The following is a 20,882-nucleotide window of genomic DNA, read 5'->3' as shown; positions in this document are numbered from 1 at the left end:
CCCTGGAGTAAGGCAGACTCAAGAGCTGCTGTTAAAGGTTGTAACAGTTCAGCATAGTAAGGGTAGTACTCAAAAACATATAGTATTCTTTTCGGCTGACTTTTATTTATTGTTGGCATAATCTCCAAATGTGTGAGTTCTTAGGAAAACTAAAGTAACAGCTAAAACCTATAGATATCCAAGATGTAAAAATTTTTACTAGAATTTATCTCTTAGATGTGTACTGTCAGCTTTGGCCATATCTGTCCTTTGCTAAGGACAGGTGCTTATTTGCCCAGAGCTGTAGTTAGACCTAGCCGTGAGAGTATGACATTACCAATAACCAATAACCCCTGGTGAACACTTTAGCTGTCATGATGTTCTCTGCTCCAAAATAAAAGTATATTTTGGGAGATGTTGACAATGGCCTAGTGTGGCTGGTCATCCTGGTGTTAGTTAAGCTAACTGATTCAGGAAAAACACTCCCTGGTTCAGGTGCCTCCGTGAAGAAGCTCAAAGCTTTTATATTTGTGGTGACTCCAGTGACGCACCTAAGGTAGGAGCAAAGCAGCTGATGCTTCTCTCCTGCTTAAGCATTGAAGAGTCATATAAGGCAAGCATCAGCAGGAGTTAAGCTCCCAGGAGACGCGAAGCAGCTAACCGTGTCCAAATGTGATGTCTAAGGGGATGATTCACCTTCCTTCTCAGCAGTAGACAGAGTTGTCTTCCAGGAGAGGACCTTGTGGGAGTAGTCACTGTGCACAGTTGTTGGCCTGGACAGGAGTTGTAAGTGCAGACAGCTCTTGATGGGCTGTAGTGACTTTTTCAATGATAGTGTTGTTGAACAGTCAGCCTCAGAGTGTGCCTGAGTAGATCACAAGGCTGCAGCCTCATACATGTGAGATTTCAGTTGAATAGAAGTCTTTACCCATCTACATGATAGCAGTCTTGGGTGGTAGTTTCTCTCATTCTAGGTCTCTAAGGTTCTCTGAAAAGAAAAGAAAAAATCTTAAGATTTTGAGTGCCTGTGAGAGATAACTACTAACCTTCCCTTTAGATTTGGAAGGCTTTCTTATAAGCACCCTGGTAGTAACATAACTCCTAAGTGGTATATGATTCCTTTTATTTAGAGGCAACATAGATAAAGAAGACAGTGCTGAGGACAAGTTAGATGGTCTCCAGAAGCAAACGGTGAGTCAGATTTGCTGCACTGGTACTGCATGCTCCTTCATGCTGAGAGAGGACTTCATCATTTGGGGAGTTGGATTGCATTGCTGCACTTACTTTGTATCACCCTGTAGTACAGAAATTCCAAGCATACAAACTTGACTACACTTGTAGTCTAAGAAGATGTTTCTGTAGATAGCTGCAGTTTAAGATATAGTTGTACAGATGTCTGTGTACCCTGTACCAAGTTCCCAGAGTAAGATCAGGTAAAATCATTTAGTATTCAGGATGGTGACACTGACAGAGTCAAGGTCTTGTCTCTCTCTCATAACCATTTGTTTTCCCCTTCCATCACATTATTGCTCTTTTCTCCATTTTCATAACTTTGTCATTTTAAGAATGGAATTATGCATAAGCCAGGCATGGTGGCGAACGCCTCTAACCCCAGCACTGAGGAGGCAGAGTCAGGTGAATCTTTGTGGTCTACAATACAAAACAAAACAAACAAACAAACAAAGTGCACCATGGCACTCTGTTAAGGCTGGAGAGATGGCTCAGCGGTTAAGAACACTGTCTGTTCTTCCAGAAGTTTTGAGTTCGAATCCCAGCAACCACATGATGGCTCATGACCATCTATGCTGGGATCTGATGCCCTCTTCTGGCATGTAGGTATACATGTAGAAAGAATGGAATTATGCAGTATGAACCTTTGACTGGTTTTTTCATTTAGCATAATCTTAAAATCTATCCAGGTGGTTGTCTGTTCCAACCGTAGTTGGTTCCTTTTTTATTTTTGTTTTAGATTGGGCCCAGGGGTGGTTGCTGATTATTATTCTATAGCATGGGTATATGGCATTGTTTATATGATGTTTGTTTGTTTCTTTGTTTGTTTGTTTAAGAAACTACCACTTTGTTTTGAAGTAGCTGTGTCGTCCATTTTTGCTACTCACTGGTAGTAAATAAGTGATGTACATCCTGTGCATCCTGCATTTATGTTGTCACTGTTTTCTGTGGATCTACCTCTGCTTGTGCAGCAGTGCCCCTGTGATGGCCGGCCGCGCTGTTCTGGGACCACTTCTGTGCTCCACGCAGTACAAGTTCTTGTACATCCTTTGCTCATGCTCTGCTTTCATTGTACTAATCTCGAGGTTGTGACAGATTCCAGATGCTAGTCCTGGGTTTCTGTTGTTGCTTGTTTTTTTTATTTTGTTTTTGAAACAGGGCTTCTCTGTGCAGCCCTGAAACGCACTCTGTAGACCAGGCTGGTGTCGAAGTCAGAAATCCTCTGTCTGCTGAGTGCTGGGATTAAAGTTGTGCACAACCATTGCCAGACCAGATACTCGTCTTTTTATCAGATAGATGGTTTGCAGATATTTTCTGTCATCTTGTAGTTTTGTCTTTTTATCCTTTCTATGTTGTCTTTAATGTGGTAAGAGTTTTTAATTTAAAGAAATGAGTTTCTCACTTTGGATTTTATGGGTTGTGTTTATAGTACCTGGCAACCTAGAGCCTCTTCCACCCTCCCTTCCCCAACATTTTATAGTTTATGATCCATTTTAGGTTAGTTCTAATTTAAATAACAAAAATTAGGTCAAGGTTATTTAACCTGTTTGCATCCTCTTGATCCATAGATACTCTTAGCCTTGTCAGATTACTTTTGCACCTTTGAAAAAGCCCAGTTGGCCTATTTTCGAGGCTCCATGGGCTGGGTTCTCTGTTCTGTCCTGTCAGTAGTACATAGTCTAAATTGTTGTAGCCCTGTCTTAAGTCTGAAAATTGAACCAGCTGATCCCTTCCTACTCTATTTTTTTTTTCAAAGTTATTTAACCTTTATTTATTCTGTGCTTTGCTGTGTAACTGTGTAAACTCGTCATGTAAAATTTCTATGTAAGATTATCTAGAGAGGTAGCATGGCTCAGCAAGTAAGGGTACTTGCTACCACACCTAAGTTCATTCCATGAGACCAAATAATAGAGAGAACTGACTCCTGCAAGGTGTCCTCTGACTTCCACATGTACACCCAGTAAATGCGTAAGTACTTAATTAATAAAAAAAAAAAAAAAAGTTTCTGTATTTCCAGAGACTTGCTGAGATTTTAGTAGGAGTTAAATTAAACCTTTTTATCAATAAGGAGAATTAAAATTATAGTATGCTGCCACCTGTCATTATTTCTTTATTTCATTTTCCGTTTCTTTCATCAGCATGTAAACTCTGCACATTTCTTAGATTCATTTCAGTGTTTCTAATTGATTCCGTTCTCATGTTCCTTACCTCGTGCAGAAATCTAGTACTTGTTATATGCCTGAACCCTTCAGCTGTTTTGGGTTTGCTTACCCATTCTAGGACATTTTCATCGATTTTTTTTTTTTTTTTTTTAATCATCATCTGCAAATACAAAGTTAAAATTCTTCCTCTGTGATCTAAATTTTAAAACTTGTTTCCTTTTCTTGGATTATGGTAATGGCTGAAGCTTTTAGCACTTTATTGAGTAATGTAGGTGGAATAAATATCCTTGTTGTAGCTATTAGGAATAAGACACTTATCATTAGAATAATATTAATTAGGGGCTGAAGAGGTGGCTCCTCGTTTAAGAGCACTTGATCTCATAGAAGATGTGGGGAGGTTCAAGTCCCAGCATCCACATGATGGCTCATAACTACCCATAATTCCAGTTCCAGGGGACCAGGCACTCATATGGTTCATATAGATACATACAGGCAAAACATTCAGAAACATAAAATAAGTAAATATTTTTTAATTCTTATTATAAAAATGATACTAATTATAGATTAGTTTTATAGATCTCTTTATCAAAAACAAAGGGCATTTCCATAATTCTAGTTCCTGAGGTTTTTTTTTTTTTATCATAAATAGACATTGAATTTTGTCATATGCTATTTTTCCTGTTAGATAAAAGTGGTCTTTGGGGTGTTTGTTTGTTTGTTCTTATTTTGCCTTTCAATAAGGTGAGCTACCATGATTAGTTGACAAGTATTGAACTGAACATATAGCACTAATATAAGCTCTGCTTAATCATAGTATATATATAATTCTTTTATATATTACTGAATTCTATTTGATAGTATTTTTTCTTTTTTCCATTTTATTTGTGAGCGTATGTTACACTTACATATATGCAGCACACAGACATGCAGTGCACCACACATGCATTTTTTTCCTGTGTAGAGGGGCATGTGTGAATATAGAGCACGGGTTAATGTCCAGAACCATTCTCTTCTTTTCTTTTATCATACTCGGTGAGACAGGGTCTCTCACTCAAGGCCAGACCTCACTGATATGGTTAGTCTCTCTAAGCAGTTTGTTCTAGGGTATCCCCTCTTCTGAGGCTGGAATAAGAGACAGAGCCACATAAAACTGGAATCTTCACACTTGTGCACACTGACCCATCTCTCCCCAGGCTCTTAATGATGCTTTATGTAAAACTTTTCATATGTGCGCTTGTGAAACATGTTCTGCAATGCCCATTGTGGAGGATCTTTTTCTAGTTTTCCAGTCAGGTCATATAAGCTTGTGAAATGGGTTTTTCTTCCCCCTCTCTCCTGTTTTCTGATAGAGATTGTCTTAAATGCTTATCACGTATGTGTGCATACCCCAGGAGCAGAAGGCCGTGCCTGAGCCCCTGTGCCACTTGAGCAGACTCAGTTTTTGAGTAGTAGAGCAGATGTGTCTGGCAAATGCCATGGATTCTGTTATCAGAAGTTTACACAGCACTGTCCTCTGGTGCTTCTACTTAGAGCCAGAGTCTCCACTTCCCTGGTCACACAGTTACAGTCAGCTCTGTTCTGTTCGTTATTATTTGCATACATTCTCTCAGCGTTTTGTTCCCTGCTTCGCTTCAATTCACTGTGTCTCAAGCCTTTGCAACACAGGAAAATAAGTCCTTGAAAAGTGTCTGTCTCCTGTGAGAAAGTGGTGTTACTACTACTACTCAAAGCTCTGAGCATGTACTCCAGATGGGCTCACTCATTAGAGCATGGTTAACCTACCGGAGACCATCTCCTTAAAAGAGACTGTACACACACACACACACACACACACACACACACACACACACACGACTACTCTCCACCCCCACCCCCCGTTCTGTGTTATAGTTTTGACTGGCTTGATCATATTCAGGCAACAACAGCAGCTTTGACTTCATGAGACCAGCAGATCGGTTGTGTCTAGACCCTAATTCATTTATATTTCTTATCATAAATTATCTCCAACTCCTTGCTACTCTGGTACCTTCTGTAGCACACACTAGTCTTTCTAAATGTGACATTCAAGGTTGGGAGGAACTATGGGAGTGATAAGGTCCTCCTGTCCTCTCTCCTAACATCTGTGATACTTTTGATCAGTAAACAATTGCCAGCAACAAGGTTCAAGGTTCAGAAATTGGGGTTTTTTATGAACCACACACAGTTTTAAGAGTGTTTGTGTTTGGCATGGTCAAACCCAGAATTGTCCAACAGTCTTTATCATACCTGTGTGCATGTTGGGAAGGTAACACCTCTGTTAACAAAAATAACAATAAGTACTGAAACAGCTTTGGTTGGCACAGTACCTTGTGGCAGGTGCTGTCTTTGCTGTGCTGCAGTTCCGGCTGCCAATGTCTAGGCTGGGTCTTGGGTGCTTTCTAAAATAGGAAGGCTGTAATAGGATGAAATTGTAGCCAATGGGAGATCAGGGAAAAGGAGGTGAAAAAAAAAAAAAAAACTTGTAAAGAAATTTTATGCTTAAACGGTCAAATCCTCCTGTAAGGAACCTTTAGTCAGGAACTGAACAAGAATCCATTTCTTGTGGGTTAAGGGGTTGAAGATACTCTAAAGTCAGTATTATTTGTGTCTGAATTTTGTTCATCCTTGGAAACAGGCATCATTCTTTCCCCTTTGTACAGAACTAGAGCACATAGTCTCAGTCAGCAGCATAAGTCCTAACCAAACTAAAGGACACGAGCAGTGTCCCTCATCTGCTCACATTCTCCTAGATCCTGCAGGCTCCATAAAAAGATACCTGAGCTTTATGACATTTGTTTTTATATCTACAAAAGTAGGATGCTTGATTTTCTTGCAAAATGAAAACACCAGCAGGGTCCTTTTGACTCTAACTTCAGACCTTTTGTTGCCTGTATACAGAGACACTTGTGTTCTGCAGACTCCTTTACTTTTTTCAGTGTCTAGCTTGAGAATCACCTCTTAGACCTGTCCCAGCAGCCCCTGATTGATGCTCTCTCTATGATGCTTATGGTACTGTGTGCACAGCCACTGCTTGTCTTTCCGTCTCACCTACCAGACAGAGTCCCCGGGACTAACACTTGATTTTTCCACTATTATAGTCCTGGAGCCTGGCACTTACAGGATACTCGTTACTTGGCCAACTACTGTGTTGACGCTGGGGTTTGGTAATGGCGTAGGAGAAATCCCCTGAGTCTACAGATCCCACCAAGGCTACACTGCTGCTGCCACCCCAACCAAGACAAAATCTGGGAGGCAGCAAGGCCTAGAGGACAGCCATGAGCAGAGGAGACTAGGCCCTTTAGTTTTGAGTAAGGAAGTGTACCTTACTTCTCACTGGGGAAGTGTCATGTATATAGCTGTGCCACTTGCAGCTGTTGGCAGCACTTTGGAGGGAGCACAGTGTGTGTTCATTCACCAGCATAGCTACATAGCAGTCACAAGTTCCTTCCTTCTGAATCTGAATTTCATCCTCACCTTTGATGACTATTTTAACAACTTCCCCCCTCCACACTTTGTCCAACTGTCTAAACTCAGTTGTTAACAATAAGTTTTAAAAATTCTTACACAGTACTGACAGCAGCCTGTGCAGCAGTTTCCCTAGACTCGGTAGACCTCAGTGACGCTGTTACTGCTGTTGGTGATTCTCTGGAGTCTACGTAAAAGCATATACTCCAGGTAAAGGAGAGATGCTGAATGACTGTTAATGTTCCCTCTCTCCCGGCTACCAGCTGTCAATGCATTTGCTTTGTGCCAGCATGTAGGTTACTCATTACACTCCACAACCACCCTGTAATAAGCTGAATAGCACTTTCTCCATTTTCAAGAAGAAGCAAAGCACCTTAGCGAGAAGGAAGCATCTTGCCCAAAGCCAAAGAATAGAGGCTTTGTTCTCAGGATAGAGAAATTGTGGTCCCTATCTGTCCCTTATCATCAGCACTCTGGGCCCTTTACCTGAAATCAACTCATATTTCTAAGGTGAACATGTCTTCCCCAGGAAGCAGAAACTGGTGTTCCATGTTAGGCTGTGAGCTCAGCTGGAAGGCCTTCTGTGTACCCACAACTATTGGCTTCCTGTGCATCAAACTCATATTCATCTGGTTATTTGGCCATGTTCTGTCATTCTGTTGAGGAGAAACGCTTTACAAAAGATGGGATACAGAAAAAGCACTTACTACTACCAAGAACTTTCCTATGTGAGTGTTTGCTCAAAGATTCCTCACATTTACTAACTGCACCAACACAAACTGCTGAACAGACTGGAGGACAAACTGTGCTGACCTCACAACATACTGGGAGCCTGTAGCTGTGGGCAAGCTCTTGTCAGCTGCCATTATGGCTTGAGAGGGAACTTGTCACTCTGCTTTATAGGCTGGTGTGCTCTACCACCCATACTTTATATGCTGTAGAGTATTTTTCCCCTGCCAGTATCTATACTTAAAAATGGTATCATTCTAAGTACCTCACGGATGTTCTGGCCACATCTAAAGTCTCTTTTTGGCTGGAAGACAGACAGACAAGATGTTGTAGGGTTTTTGTTTTGCTCAGCTGCCTAAAGAGTAGGATGGGTTGTCTCTTTTTCATGCCATTTCAAAATGGCATCATAGATCATCCTTAGGTTTCAGCTCTATTAAATAGCAGGAAGCAGTTCTGGACAGTAGAAGGCAGCTTAGCTGGTGCTCCCCAGTCCTAAGCGTCTTTTCACTTCCAAAGCCAATTTTATTTGGAACTCTCTTGGTGCCATTTCTTAAATAACTTGGTCCTCATATCAGACTACCTGTATTTGAGGCCCATGTTTTAGCCTGAGACCCTGAGTGACTCACTCAGCCTCCTGGGGCAGTTTTCTGGATCTGCAAGACACAAATAGTGATAGTTCTATCTCCAGAGATAGTTGGGATAACCAGAGGAGCCATTTCACCCCCATTCTATACAGGAGAAATATATATTCAGAAAATGGACATATTTCTCTGCACTCTCTCAAGTGTTTTCTCTTCTGGGGTCCATACATGCTTTCAGGACCTAAAAGAATGTTTTGAGCTTTAATTATTGAAAGTTGTGTGTGTGTGTATCCACCTCCACTGTGTCAGAGCACCTGTCTCCTGTCCAGGAGGCAGCAAGTGCTTTCAATAAACACCAATAGTGAATATCCTAGATAAGGGGCCACTTCACTCACTGCCACAATCTTCCTGTTTCAGATCCTCTTACAAGTAGAACACTCTTAACTTGGGCATCTCCTTTCCCAGTCCCAAATCATCATTTGTAAAGAATATTTGTAAAGTTTGGGACAGGATAGAGCTAATGAAGCAATCTGTTAGGCCAGTTTCATTAATGTACTGACAGAACAAATTTTGTACTTCTGTTCTTACTCCAGATTTGTTTGGAGCTTCAGATCTTAATTTTAAGTTTGTAGGTTTTTATACCATCAGGGCCCATGGATCAGTCATGTTTTATAAAAAATAGTGTCTACTTCCATAATGAACGGGGTAGCCTGACCCTTTTTCATAGTGAAAAACAGAAGTACTCTTTGTGAGATGACAGTATTAAATTGCAAGTAGTGGTGGCAAAGCAGATATTTAAATTCACAGCTAAAACAGAAATGGTGCTTATAAAACATAATTGAGTTTCCCATCCCTTAACCTGATTCTCTGTGGGAAGAAGCTCTGGGGGAGGGCATGTGAGAGAAACTGTATAAGTGAGCTGTGGTTATAAGGCCTGCCTGGGTCCAATGACGTCGCAGGCTTTTCTGTGCATGCGTAGTCCTTGCAGCAGGGCCTTTCTCAGTGGTTCCTTCTGGGCTGCAGTTTCGCTGATGCAATGGCTTCATTTATCCCTAGGCGAGTCCCAGTGATGGAAGTGATGGCATTTTTGGTGAAAAGAAGGATGACAGCCAGGCAGGTGAGACTGTGTCCTGCAGGCAAAGAAAAGTAAGGTCCCAGTTTGTAGTTACTGTGGAGTTTATATAAATCAATGCTATCTTTAAGGAGACTTAAAAGTAAGTTGACCTGTATTAAGCTTCCCTAGAGTGACACATGTCTCTGAGTTCCTCCACTTAATATCAGATGCAAAAGTTAAACAAGTGCTGTCTTCAGGACGGAATCTGACCAGTAAAGAAGGGACTGTAATCTCACTGGTGTGGGGTGTTTTGTCTCTCTGTTCAAACTTGACTGGAGCTTTGGTAGTCGGAAGGGTCAGCTGCATCGAAGCCATGACTGTTTGTGAAGAAGGCAACAGAATTTTGCCCTTTCCTTTCTGTAGAGTGACTGCCCTCCAGAAAGAGGTGTGTATTTGAGCAAGAACAGCACTGACCACAATGTAAAGCTGTTTTTAAAGCAAAATTGTTGCCTTTCCCACTAGCCTCACTCCTGACTGATGTTAAAGCAGCTGTTTTAAATCACTAAGCCTGTTTTCTTTGTATTTAAACAAACAAGGAAAGACCCTCTTACTACATTTGTGTATGTAAATACTAATGTCCTTACTGATGTTTGAAGCCCAGGACGGCTCCGACCCAGACAAATCACCCTGGCCAGTTTCCTCTGCCCTCACTGCTCGACTAAGGCGTCTGGTCACTATGTACCAGCGCTGCAACCGAAAAGAGCTGTGCAGACCTGAAATCTTAGGCCCAGGTAACCAAGGATACTGGGTTCAGGAGGAGGTGTTCAGGAGAACTTCAGAAATGGACCTCATCAACAAGGAAGCCCAAAAAAGGTAACAGCCAGGACAAGAAAGGATGTTAAACTAACTGGTCACTGGGTAAAAGGGACAAGGGAAAGGCCAGTAGCTGGAGGTATGTGGGTTAGTCCCAGGTGACAGATTGTCTTCAGAATTTCTTAACCACAGCCTCCAATGGTGAGTGGGGAGGCAAATAGATCTAAGACCCTCTGTACACAATGCCTAGATGTAAGACTTTCTAACTTGTATTATTCCTGAAGTCAGATCCCAGTTTCTGGGAATGTAGCTTTAAAACACCACACTGATATATGTTATACCATTTCAAATTTCCTGATTCTTGTAACAACAAAAGGAATAGTGTGTATTGAAGCTGTCCTACTATAATCTCATGTTCATCAAGATTTTGAGATCAGTAAATACATATAAAATCCAAGCCCATAAAGAAAGTGTATATTACTCATAGTTACTTGATTATATGAGAATTAAGCTAAAAGGTCAGTGAGGCTGGGAATGGACACAGCAAAGCTGCAGTTCTCAGTCTTTTGATTATTTTTCTTCTGAGGCAGAATCCAGCAAATTAAAAGATAGGAAATTCAGTTTTTTCTCTGTACTCCCTCTGACAGTACAGAATTTGGAAGTGTTTCTGGCAGTTACAGATCCCCTTCCTTTTTCTCATTCTCCCACTGATTCCTCATCACGACTTCTGTTCCCAGCTGGGGTGGAGCACCAGTCCCAAGAACCATCATCAAGACTGGTGACAGGAACTTACCTATTCTCTAAGTACTATCTTAACCTGGTGAGGATCTTTGTGTCCCAGAGAAGGTGACTGACATAGGCCACCACCCACATAATAGGGAGAAACTAAGGCAAGACGGGAATCAGAGAACTTGCCTTCTCAGTAGGAGAGGTTGAATGAGACAGGAAATAAGACCCCAGAATCTGCATTCAGCATCATCATGAGGGAAAGGCAAAATACAGTAGGTGGTGTTTTTAATATTAGCCTTTATCTCCTACAAGTGAAAGTTTAACTAGATAATTCCTAAAATCAATGACCAAGAGATAGTAGTCTACATACCTGACTTTCAAAGAGAGATATCAATACCAGAAGGGGGAGCTGAATATTTGAAGTAGTTTCCTCTTTGGGAGTAGGTGTAAGCACCTCTGCCCAGTTTGACTTAAAGATAGGCAGTAAAATACAGAAGCCAGCTCACCTGCTTTCTGGATTTTACAGGTTCTTACAGTGTGTACTTTTAATAAGTAGTTGGCTTTCTTAATAAAAGATAAGCCAAGCTTAGTTATACAGACATGTAATCCCAGCACTCAGGAAGAGGACGCAGGCAGATCTTGAACTCAAGACCAGCTTGGATCTCAGGGTCACAACAAGATCCTGTTTCTAAAAGTACAAAACGGCTCACCTTTTCTCTGATTAACTCTCAGGTGGACTAGAAGAGAGCAAGCCGACTTCTACAGAACAGTGTCTTCCTTTGGTGTTGTATATGACCAAGAAAAGAAAGCCTTTGACTGGACACAGTTCCGTGTCATTTCTCGCTTGGACAAGAAGTCAGATGAGAGCCTGGAGCACTATTTTTACAGTTTTGTAGCCATGTGTCGGAATGTGTGTCGCCTTCCCACGTGGAAAGATGATGGTGAGAAAACACTTGTCACTATGTCAACAGGGAGATGGGAAAAAAAACATGGTAGATTTAAATTGCAGAAGTACTATAGCTGAGCTATAGAAGTAGGATCTATCTGAAAAATTCTGATAACGATGGGTAGGTTGTTGGAGGTCTGTGAGCTTGTAATTCAGATCTCCAAATTCCCAAAAGGTGCAACTTCTGTGAAGGTTGAAGTTTAGTTAAAACCTCATAGAAGTATTACAAGATTAACATTAACTATGCTTTCTGAAGTATAGGGGGTTGTTTGGTTTGTTTAGTTTGGTTTTTAAGATCAACATCTAGGAGCTGGAGAAATGGTTCAGCAATTAAGGGCACTTGTTGTGCTTACAGGGGACCTAAGTTCAGTTCCCAACATCTGCATGGTTGCTCACAACCATCTGTAACTCAAGTTCCAGGAGATCTGACACCCTCTTCAGACCTCTGATGGCACCAAGCATGCACCAAGTGGTACATATACTTACATACATTCAAAATGCTCATACACATAAAATAAGTGCTGTCATTTAAACACCTCCTGATCCAATAGGCAACCTTTCTGATGTTTCTGCCTGGTTGGAATTTAACACAGCTTCCTCTTGGTCTCCGTTTAGCCTCATATGTTTGGTTAAACTGTTCTGGGCCATGTTGCCACATTTTTAGGAGACCAGAAACAAGCATTGAGCCTTTTGCCCCCAAATGTGGCTTCGTTTTAAAGTGTGTTCATTCAAGTTAAGGAGCTAATTTGGACCCTGGAGTCACATTGATGAGACTTGATTTGACCCCTGCTTTGCTACCTTAAGCAAAGTGGCTTTTCTGGGCCTCTTAAGACAGGAATAATTGTATCAGGATATTTTAGAAGCTGGAGTACATGTCAGGAGTTTTGTCAGGGCACATAGCATTGGTTTAAGTGGGAACTGTTGATTGTTTCTATTTTACAGCAGCCTTGTGTAAAGCTCTGTGTGTCTTTCTCTTCAGGTTCTCCTGATACCAGCATCTATGTTGAACCCATCACTGAGGAGCGGGCAGCAAAGACTCTGTACCGCATTGAACTGCTGAGGAAAGTCCGTGAGCAGGTGCTCACATGTCCTCAACTACATGAGCGCCTCCAGCTTTGCAGGCCCAGCCTCTACCTCCCAGTCTGGTGGGAGTGTGGAAAACATGATCGTGACCTGCTCATTGGCACCGCCAAACATGGGCTCAATCGCACTGACTATTACATCATGAATGACCCTCAGCTATCCTTCCTAGATGCCTATAGAAATTATGCCCAACACAAAAGAACTGGCACCCAGGCACCTGCAAGTCTCTGTTGCCTTTACCAGAGCAATTCTAAACTATACGAGTCTCTTACTTATACCCCAATGAATAGGACTTCAGAGTCTCTTGAAAGTGAGCCAGAGAATCTGGTAAAAATGGAAAGCAGGGATGACCATATCTGCCTGCCTGAGGGCGGTTTACCTGACATAACATGTGAGAACTTTGTTTCCAAAGTTCAGGAGGTCATTTCTCTTGACCATGATGAAAGCTTGCTGCCTGAGTCTTTGGAGAACATGATATATGGTAAGACAGGACTCAGCCAAGAGCCGCGTTCTTTTCAGGAGGCCCCAAGTACCAACACACAGTCCAGGAAAAATACTATCACCATCTCAGCCAGCAGAGATGAGAGTTGCCAGCCTCCTGGTATTGAGGCAGAAATTACTTCAGCTTCCTCTCTTATGAGCAGCTTAGAAGCAGGAGTAGCTAAGATGAATATTAAAAATGGTAAACACCTGTTGGTATCTATCTCAAAAGAAGGGGAGCCCTGCTGCAGTGAGACAGGACGGAGACCTGAAAGCATAGGCCACCTAGAGGCCAAATGCTTAGCTTCCCCTACCTTAGATACAGCACATGAAAGTGGGTTTGTAGATCTCTGCAGCCTTAGTGTCTATGACTCCAAAAGAAACTTCTCATCAGATCAGCAACTAATTGATTTGTTAGAAAACAAGAGTTTAGAAAATAAATTGATTTTGAATCAGAGTGATGAGGAAGAAGAAGAAAATGAGGACGAAACCTTAGCCGTAGTAGCAAGCACCACAGAAAAGCCAAAGGTCTTAGATTTCACCAAGCCCACTGCAAACATTCCAAGGGGAAAGAACCTCAGCTTCCACCAAGATGAAGCCAAGAAAGGAAGGCTGGAGGTAGTAAGCAAGACTCCTGGACCACAGAGGGTCTTTCCTCCCTCAGCCAATCAATGCCACTGCAAACACATTGAAAGGTGGGCACATGGCCTGGGGAGTGAGGAATCTGAAGTAGAGAAACCCAAGGTTTATCAGCCAGACCTATACAGAAGCAAAGCCAATAATACCACAGTGGAAGGTGAGCCTGCTATTATTCCAACAGAGCCATTTAAACTGAAGCATGAGCTTTTAAAAGAACCGTGGAAAGAAAGTTCAGAGGGGGGGAAGAGTTTCTCCATGTATGTTGCTGAGGGAAGTGAACCCAAACCAGAAGACATGGATTTTGAGAATAAAGATGATTATGAGAAAGATGGAACCTGCCACAGTCACGGTACAGTATGCATAGCTATCTACTCGTGTGATGGGAAGGGGGATGCTGTCGGAGCCACAATCGATAATTTTAACCCCTAAAATGGGCCTACCCACCCTCACCATGTGGGGAACCCAAGAGGTACAAGGTCTTGATCTGAAAATTCAGCAAAGTAGTGCAACTGAGTCACCCAGAGAACTGGGGTAACTGTGGACAGTCAGTGCCTGCACTGCAGCAGCCATATTACCTAGAGGGACTGTGTGCTTATGTGCAGAGGATGCAAACCGGCACAGGGAAATCCTTTGTTCCTACACTAGACGAACTAGCTAGCTGAAATAGAGCAGCTTTGGGATATAAGAGACCTGCAACTAATACAGGTGCCATTAATTTGCAGGAACTCCAAAAATACAAGTCAAGTTGGCCCTGTTGAGGTGAGCATAGTAAGCAGTTGTTCGTGTCATCGTCAAACCCTGTGCTTTATGTCAGGGCATTTGTGTTAGGTTTCTTTTAGAACTGAACACAAATAGAAATACAGTTACAAACAACTGAAAATGTAGATTTGATCTTTTCAAATAGTGAGATCTTAAATGGGGATTTAGGTTAGAAAGAGTTTCAAGCCTGGTGTGGTGGCATATACCTTTAATCTCAGCATTCAGGAGACAGTGGTAGGTGAATCTCTTGAGTTTAAAACCAGCCAGTACAGTGAGACCCTCCCTCAAAAAAAAAAATGTAGATGACTGAAATTGTTTATGCTTTGTGGAGCGTACACACAGTGATACAGTGCACACTAGTGAGTATCCGTGGTTCTTACTCATTTCCTTAGGTTCAGGAGTGTGTGTGATGGTGAACAAAGTAGATGGTTTGTTTTTGCCATTATCTGGTCCTGAGTGTGGTACTCCAGAGAGAGACAGGAATGGCCTTTATTAAGCGGGGGAGAGAAAAGCTTGACCGTCTAGGGTCCTGTAGCGTCTTCTTGTTTTTAATTTTTATTTTTGGTTTGTGTATGTGCACTTTATGTGTGTGTGCACTCACACAAATATGCATTCATATTTGAAGGCCAAATGTTGATTACTCTTTATTTTTTGAGACAATGTCTTGTACTGAATCTAGAGCTCACGTTTCAGTTAGACTGGCTAGCCAGTGAGCCCCCGGGATCAGCCTGTCTCTACAGATTTCCCAGCACTGACGTTAGGCCACCGTGCCCAGCTTTTCTGTGGTTTCTGGAGATCCAAGCACAGGCCCTCCTGCTTGCATAGTAACTGCACAGTTGTCTGCCCCTGACCTATCTCCACAACCCATGTTGCCATTTTTTAAAAACTTCCACCTTTAGTTATTATCATTGTGATTAAAAACTAATGGTATTGAACCCAAGTTAAAATGTACATAGTAGCTACAGTAAGGACTTGGAAACTGAACTGAAAATGACTTGGTGGACTTATGGCCAGGCCAGGCCAGGAGGACCTATCTGTGACCATGCTCCTGGATTCCTTTTAACCTGAGCCAACAAAGATCATGCCATGTATCAAATTATAAGACTCACATCACTTTTGGACCCTGTCGTGGTAAATAAATAAATCACCAAAAAGATGAGGTAGTAAAAATACAGATAAATAAGCACATGGTAAATGTGAGTTAGAGAAGTCTCTTCTCTGTGTTAAGGATAAATGCTGGCACTCGGGTACACAACATGAAGCGCTACCCACAGAGCTGTGGGAGAGGTAGTGCAGGCAAGTTAGCCCACTCTGGAGATGAGAAGTCCTGAGAGAGTAGTAGCTTACTAGTGTTCCTTAAGGGTTATCCCCCTGCTTCATAACTCTCACTGCTATTTCAGTTGACTCCAGAGCAAAATCCAGTTTTATGTCTTAATTTACTGGACTCAGGATAGCTCCGGTGATCTCTGTCCCTGGCGTCACGCCTCTTCCCACTCCTGGCTGTCTTTGTTCTTCAGCGTGCACCACCCTTCCCCAGTTGCTTCCTCACCTGCACAGCTGGTTCCCTTCATTTCCTGTCAGCACATCATGTTTTCTTCTCTTTGGATGTTTTCAGCCTGGGGTTTGGGGGGTGACACAGACTCTCACTCTATAGACACGGCTAGCCTCAAAGTCCCAGTCTTCCTGTCTCACCTTCTGGAATATTGGGATTATTTATGTGAGCCACCTTGCTGTGGGTGTTTGTTTATGGTTTTCTATCACCCCTGTAAGGCAGCGCGAACACTGAGAGCTTAGACCCTAGCTAGCTGTCTTGTTTATTCCTAAATCCACCAGTCCTAGCAAGACTGCTCATAGGAACGAGCTTCTGTGGCTCCCTAGGAGACTCATTTCACAGTGGGAAGTAACACACATTCCTTGTCAGTTTATGAGGAAAAGAAGTCAGAATTCCCACCGTGAACATTTTACTGCCCTCTACTTACTCTCTGTCATTACTTATTAGACCGTCTTTGAGAGTCCAGAGCACACTTACAAATTAACTTTGACCTTGCCTAGCATGATGGCACAATTTAATCCCACCACTGGGGAATCAGAGACGGGTAGATCTCTAATTTTAAAGCCAACTATACAAGGAGTTCCAGGCTAGCCAGGGCTGCATAATGAGATCATATCTCAAACACACGCACACACACACACACACACACATATATATATATATAAATCTGTGGTCTCCAGGCTCATTTGTCTCACTTTTTACTATGGCTCTTTGTTGGGAGGTTCATGATGGCATCCTTTCTTAATATCATCCTATTGGTCTATCACATTTCATTCCTCTTTTTAACTTTCAAAATAGTGTTTAGTACTGTCTTAGATGCCAACATGCCTCAGTGGCCCTAAGCAGGATTTGCGTCTGGTTTAACTAATTTAGTTCTCTTGGAAATAGGAGATATGGCAATTTATAATTAATTTAAAATAAATTAGAACTGAGTGAACTAATTAAAGACAGAAGAGGCAGACAGGTTCACATGTCCAGAACCCTCACGTCACTAGCATTTCCCAGCTATCTAGTTGTTTGTTTGTTTTTTAACCTATCTTTGCAGACTACCCAGGCAAATACTCTGAGGAAGAGAGTAAGAGTTCGGCATCAGGCATTGCAGGAGACCTTGGGGAAGAGGTGCAGGAAGTACGGGCTCCCACCATTGCTCAGCTACTACAGGAGAAAACCCTCTATTCCTTCTCAGAATGGCCAAAGGTATCTCCCAGAGCTTGCATCCTCTACTCAGGCTATTTTCAGCTTTGATTCCTTTGCATTAAACTTCATAAAAATACTTCTGCTGGACAAACTTAGTTGTATATGCTTGAACACTGAAGGTGATACACTAAGGTGGGGGTGGGGATAATATTCACCAGACTAATTAAACAATCAAAGGAAAATGGCAAGTTGCCCCTAGTCATAGCACTGAAGATTTATTCTTTATTGCCCAGACTATAACGTTGATAGGTTGTGTAGTGTGTCTGAACACTCCTTTCTGGTCAACTCCTTGTGAAAAGTTTAGCCCCTGCTCTCAGGGACTTTGCAGACTTGGGTAACTTGAAGCTTATTTCTCAGTGCTGCTATTCTTCTCCCCAGGATCGTGTGATAATTAACCGCCTAGATAATATTTGCCATGTGGTGTTAAAGGGGAAGTGGCCCTGCAGCCACCAGTATGAACCCTCAGGTGCACTGCCCACGCCAGTGTTATCCAACAGTGTAGCTTCTCGAAGCAGCCTCTCAGAGCCAGAAGCAGCAGAACACAGCTTCAGCAATGGTGCAGCATTGGCAGCCCAGATCCAGAAGGTGAGGTTACGGCTGTACTGGGCTCCCAGAGAACAGCAGCAGCATCCCATGTTTCTGTTGAGTCATTTACTTAGCAAGTATTTGGGGATTTTGGGTTAGTTTTTCAGTCAGATAGTTAGTATTAATTAGAACTCTGGACCTTATTCTGTAGACTGGAAAACTATTAAAAGTTTTGATATAAGCCAGTGGGGTTGGGTAGTTTGATGGTGGACACCTTTAATCCCAGTGCTCAGAAGGTGGAGTCAGATGGATTTCTATGAGTTGGAAGCCAGCCTAGTCTAAAAAGTTTATTTCCAGGACAGCCAGAGCTATACAAAAAGAAACACTGTCTCATGGAAGAAAATTGTTTAAAAAAATTTTTTGGTGCAGAGAAGTGAAAGCAGAGTTTTATTCCTAAACTAGAACCTGCAGGTTGTCAGGGGAAGCAAAGAAAGAAGAGAGACAGTCCAGGTAACGATGCTTCAGAGAATACATTCTAGGCTGCAAGTTAGAGGAAGAAAAAGCAACAAACGTGGCAACTGTGACTTGAGAGAATGGGTGTCTTTAAGCCCTTAAAGGTCAGATAACCAGTTATGAAATTGGGGCAGAAGGGGGTGTTTATATGGAAGGAAGGTGAGTGATTTAAGAGTTATTAACACACTGAATCTGATTTGACTACACTTTAGACTCCACCAGAGACCTTGAAAAACTGCTGGCTCTGATTTACTTGTTCTGGTGTATCTTAGATATTGAGTTGTTTTGTTTTAACTTCCCAAATGATTCTGTTATGTAGCTGAGGCTGAGAATCTCTGGGCTTACACTTGTAACTACAGGTGTAATCTGGAAGCCTGTTCAAAAGTGTAGATTCACCGAAGTAGACTCTAGATTTAATAAGCCATCTGGTGGTTTAGCACTAGTATTTGAGGACCCTTGCAGTCACAGAGGAGACAGCAGGAAATAATACAAGACCTGAGGAAATGAGGCCAGGAGAAGGAACTGGTGTTTGGCCACAGAAGTTACATTCAAATTTTTTGCCATGTGTGTTCACAGGAGAGCTTCTTAGCCCCAGTATTTACAAAAGATGAACAAAAGCACAGACATCCCTATGAGTTTGAGGTAGAAAGGGATGCCAAAGCTCGGAGCCTCGAAGAATACTCTGCCACCCATGGGCGTCCCCCCATTGTCCTCAATGGCTGGCATGGGGAGTCAGCTATAGATCTCTCCTGCTCATCAGAAGGGTCTCCAGGAGCCACATCTCCTTTCCCAGTGAATGCCAGCACCCCTAAAATTGGTGCTATCAGTTCACTTCAAGGAGCCCTTGGTATGGACTTGTCTGGAATTCTGCAAGCTGGCCTGATCCACCCAGTGACTGGACAGATCGTCAATGGAAGCCTCAGGCGGGATGATGCTGCCATGAGAAGGCGGAGAGGGAGGCGAAAACATATTGAAGGAGGGATGGACCTCATCTTTCTGAAGGAGCAAACACTTCAGGCTGGAATCTTGGTTAGTATATGAGGCTACCAGGTAAAAACGATTCTATATAGAAAAATTTATTTCTCGGACATCAAGTATTTTATTTACGGATCTTTTACACAAATTTAAGTTGTTCTTGTTTTCCGTCATTAGAAATGTTCTCCGTCTTTTCCAGAATAGATGATAGTAGCCCATTGGTGGCCCTTAATGCATACAGCCTAGAAAAACGAACCAAAGCGTTTTATTTCAAATAGAAGCAACCCAACTCCTCCAGTGCTTCAAAAAAGAGCCACTGGCAGTTGAATAAGCAAGGCCAGCTGCCAGGCGGCCTTCCTCAGGCACGATGAGGCTCTCCAGGAGTTGAGATGTGGGAGGTGGAAGGTTGATACTGGCTTTGATCTGGCACTGATGTGGGGCACACCAACAAACTGCATTCTGGTCCTAAAGCATCTAAGACAGCTGTTGTGAAGATCCCTGCAGATCACACAGCAACAGTGCATTCTAAACTCAGTGGAGATCTATGAACCATGGAGGAGGGTGAGAACAAGCTTCCTAGACTTTGTTTAGTGCCTGATGTTGTATTTTGAGTTTTAGTATTTTTTAAAATCTTGAGTCCTAAAAATATTTCATAGGTTTTTTTCTTTTAAATAAATAATAACAGTATTTACCAAGTGCCTACTATGGACCAAGTACTATGTTCAGAGTTTTTTATAATTAGAGGCTCACAACAACTCTGTTTAAAAAAAAAAAAAAAAAAAAAAAAAAAAAAAAAAAAAAAAAAGGACTACTTGAAGTTTAAAATAAGCTTTTAAAAACATCCCTCAGTTGTCCAGCTACCAAGTGACAGCAGGAAATCAGACCAAGGGCATTGTTCTCTAGACACTGAGACCGTCACTGGAGACCTGTGTTATTTGGCTGTGTCTTCCTCTCAGGTTTTGTGTATAACGTGAGAGGTAGAAGCGGCATTATCTTTTTCCCTGTCAAGTTCTATAGACTAATTTTACTGTTTGTTTCATCTTGTGTTTTTATTTTAACAGTGTGACATTTAATTTACATCCTAACCTTTTTTTTTAAGGTGGGCAAGGGTGGTGGTATCTCAGTATTGCTCAGGCTAGTCTCAAATTTGTAGGCTCACTTGAACTTCCAACCTTAGTCACTAGGATCCATGTGACCCTCAGATTTACCAGTTCTGATTTCATTGGTCTGAGGTAGAAATGTGTGTGCATGTGCATGTGGGATATCATTCTTCAGGTAGCATCCACACTTTAGTTTTTTGAGATGGAGCTCTCACTAGCCTTGAAGCTTACCATTTAGGCTCAGGGACCCTCAGGGATCCTCAGCTTCCACCTTCTCAGCTCTGGCATTACAAGCATGTGCAGCCACCTAGAGTTTGGTTTTGTTTATAACCTTTGGTGAGGGAGTTTAGATT

General features: G+C 42.2%; 1 protein-coding gene across 6 annotated transcripts in view; it reads left to right on the top strand.

Moving 5' to 3' along the window:
- The window catches only part of Chd6 (chromodomain helicase DNA binding protein 6), a 173,988-nt gene that overhangs the window by 141,740 nt on the left and 11,366 nt on the right, over window positions 1–20,882 (top strand). For 4 of the 6 annotated variants that reach the window (XM_034493983.2, XM_076930163.1, XM_076930164.1 and 1 more), the window contains 8 exons: window positions 1,110–1,170; window positions 9,221–9,281; window positions 9,875–10,091; window positions 11,493–11,701; window positions 12,686–14,257; window positions 17,265–17,416; window positions 17,795–18,001; window positions 19,031–19,483. In XM_034493983.2, coding sequence (XP_034349874.1) covers window positions 1,110–1,170; window positions 9,221–9,281; window positions 9,875–10,091; window positions 11,493–11,701; window positions 12,686–14,257; window positions 17,265–17,416; window positions 17,795–18,001; window positions 19,031–19,483 — 2,932 coding nt within the window. The remainder of the gene's footprint in view (window positions 1–1,109; window positions 1,171–9,220; window positions 9,282–9,874; window positions 10,092–11,492; window positions 11,702–12,685; window positions 14,258–17,264; window positions 17,417–17,794; window positions 18,002–19,030; window positions 19,484–20,882) is intronic. The other 2 variants (XM_076930167.1, XM_076930166.1) reach the window with 2 other exon arrangements.

The sequence above is a fragment of the Arvicanthis niloticus genome, chromosome 2 (assembly GCF_011762505.2).
Source record: "Arvicanthis niloticus isolate mArvNil1 chromosome 2, mArvNil1.pat.X, whole genome shotgun sequence".
Lineage (NCBI taxonomy): Eukaryota > Metazoa > Chordata > Mammalia > Rodentia > Muridae > Arvicanthis > Arvicanthis niloticus.
This window is presented reverse-complemented; position numbering and strand designations above follow the sequence as displayed.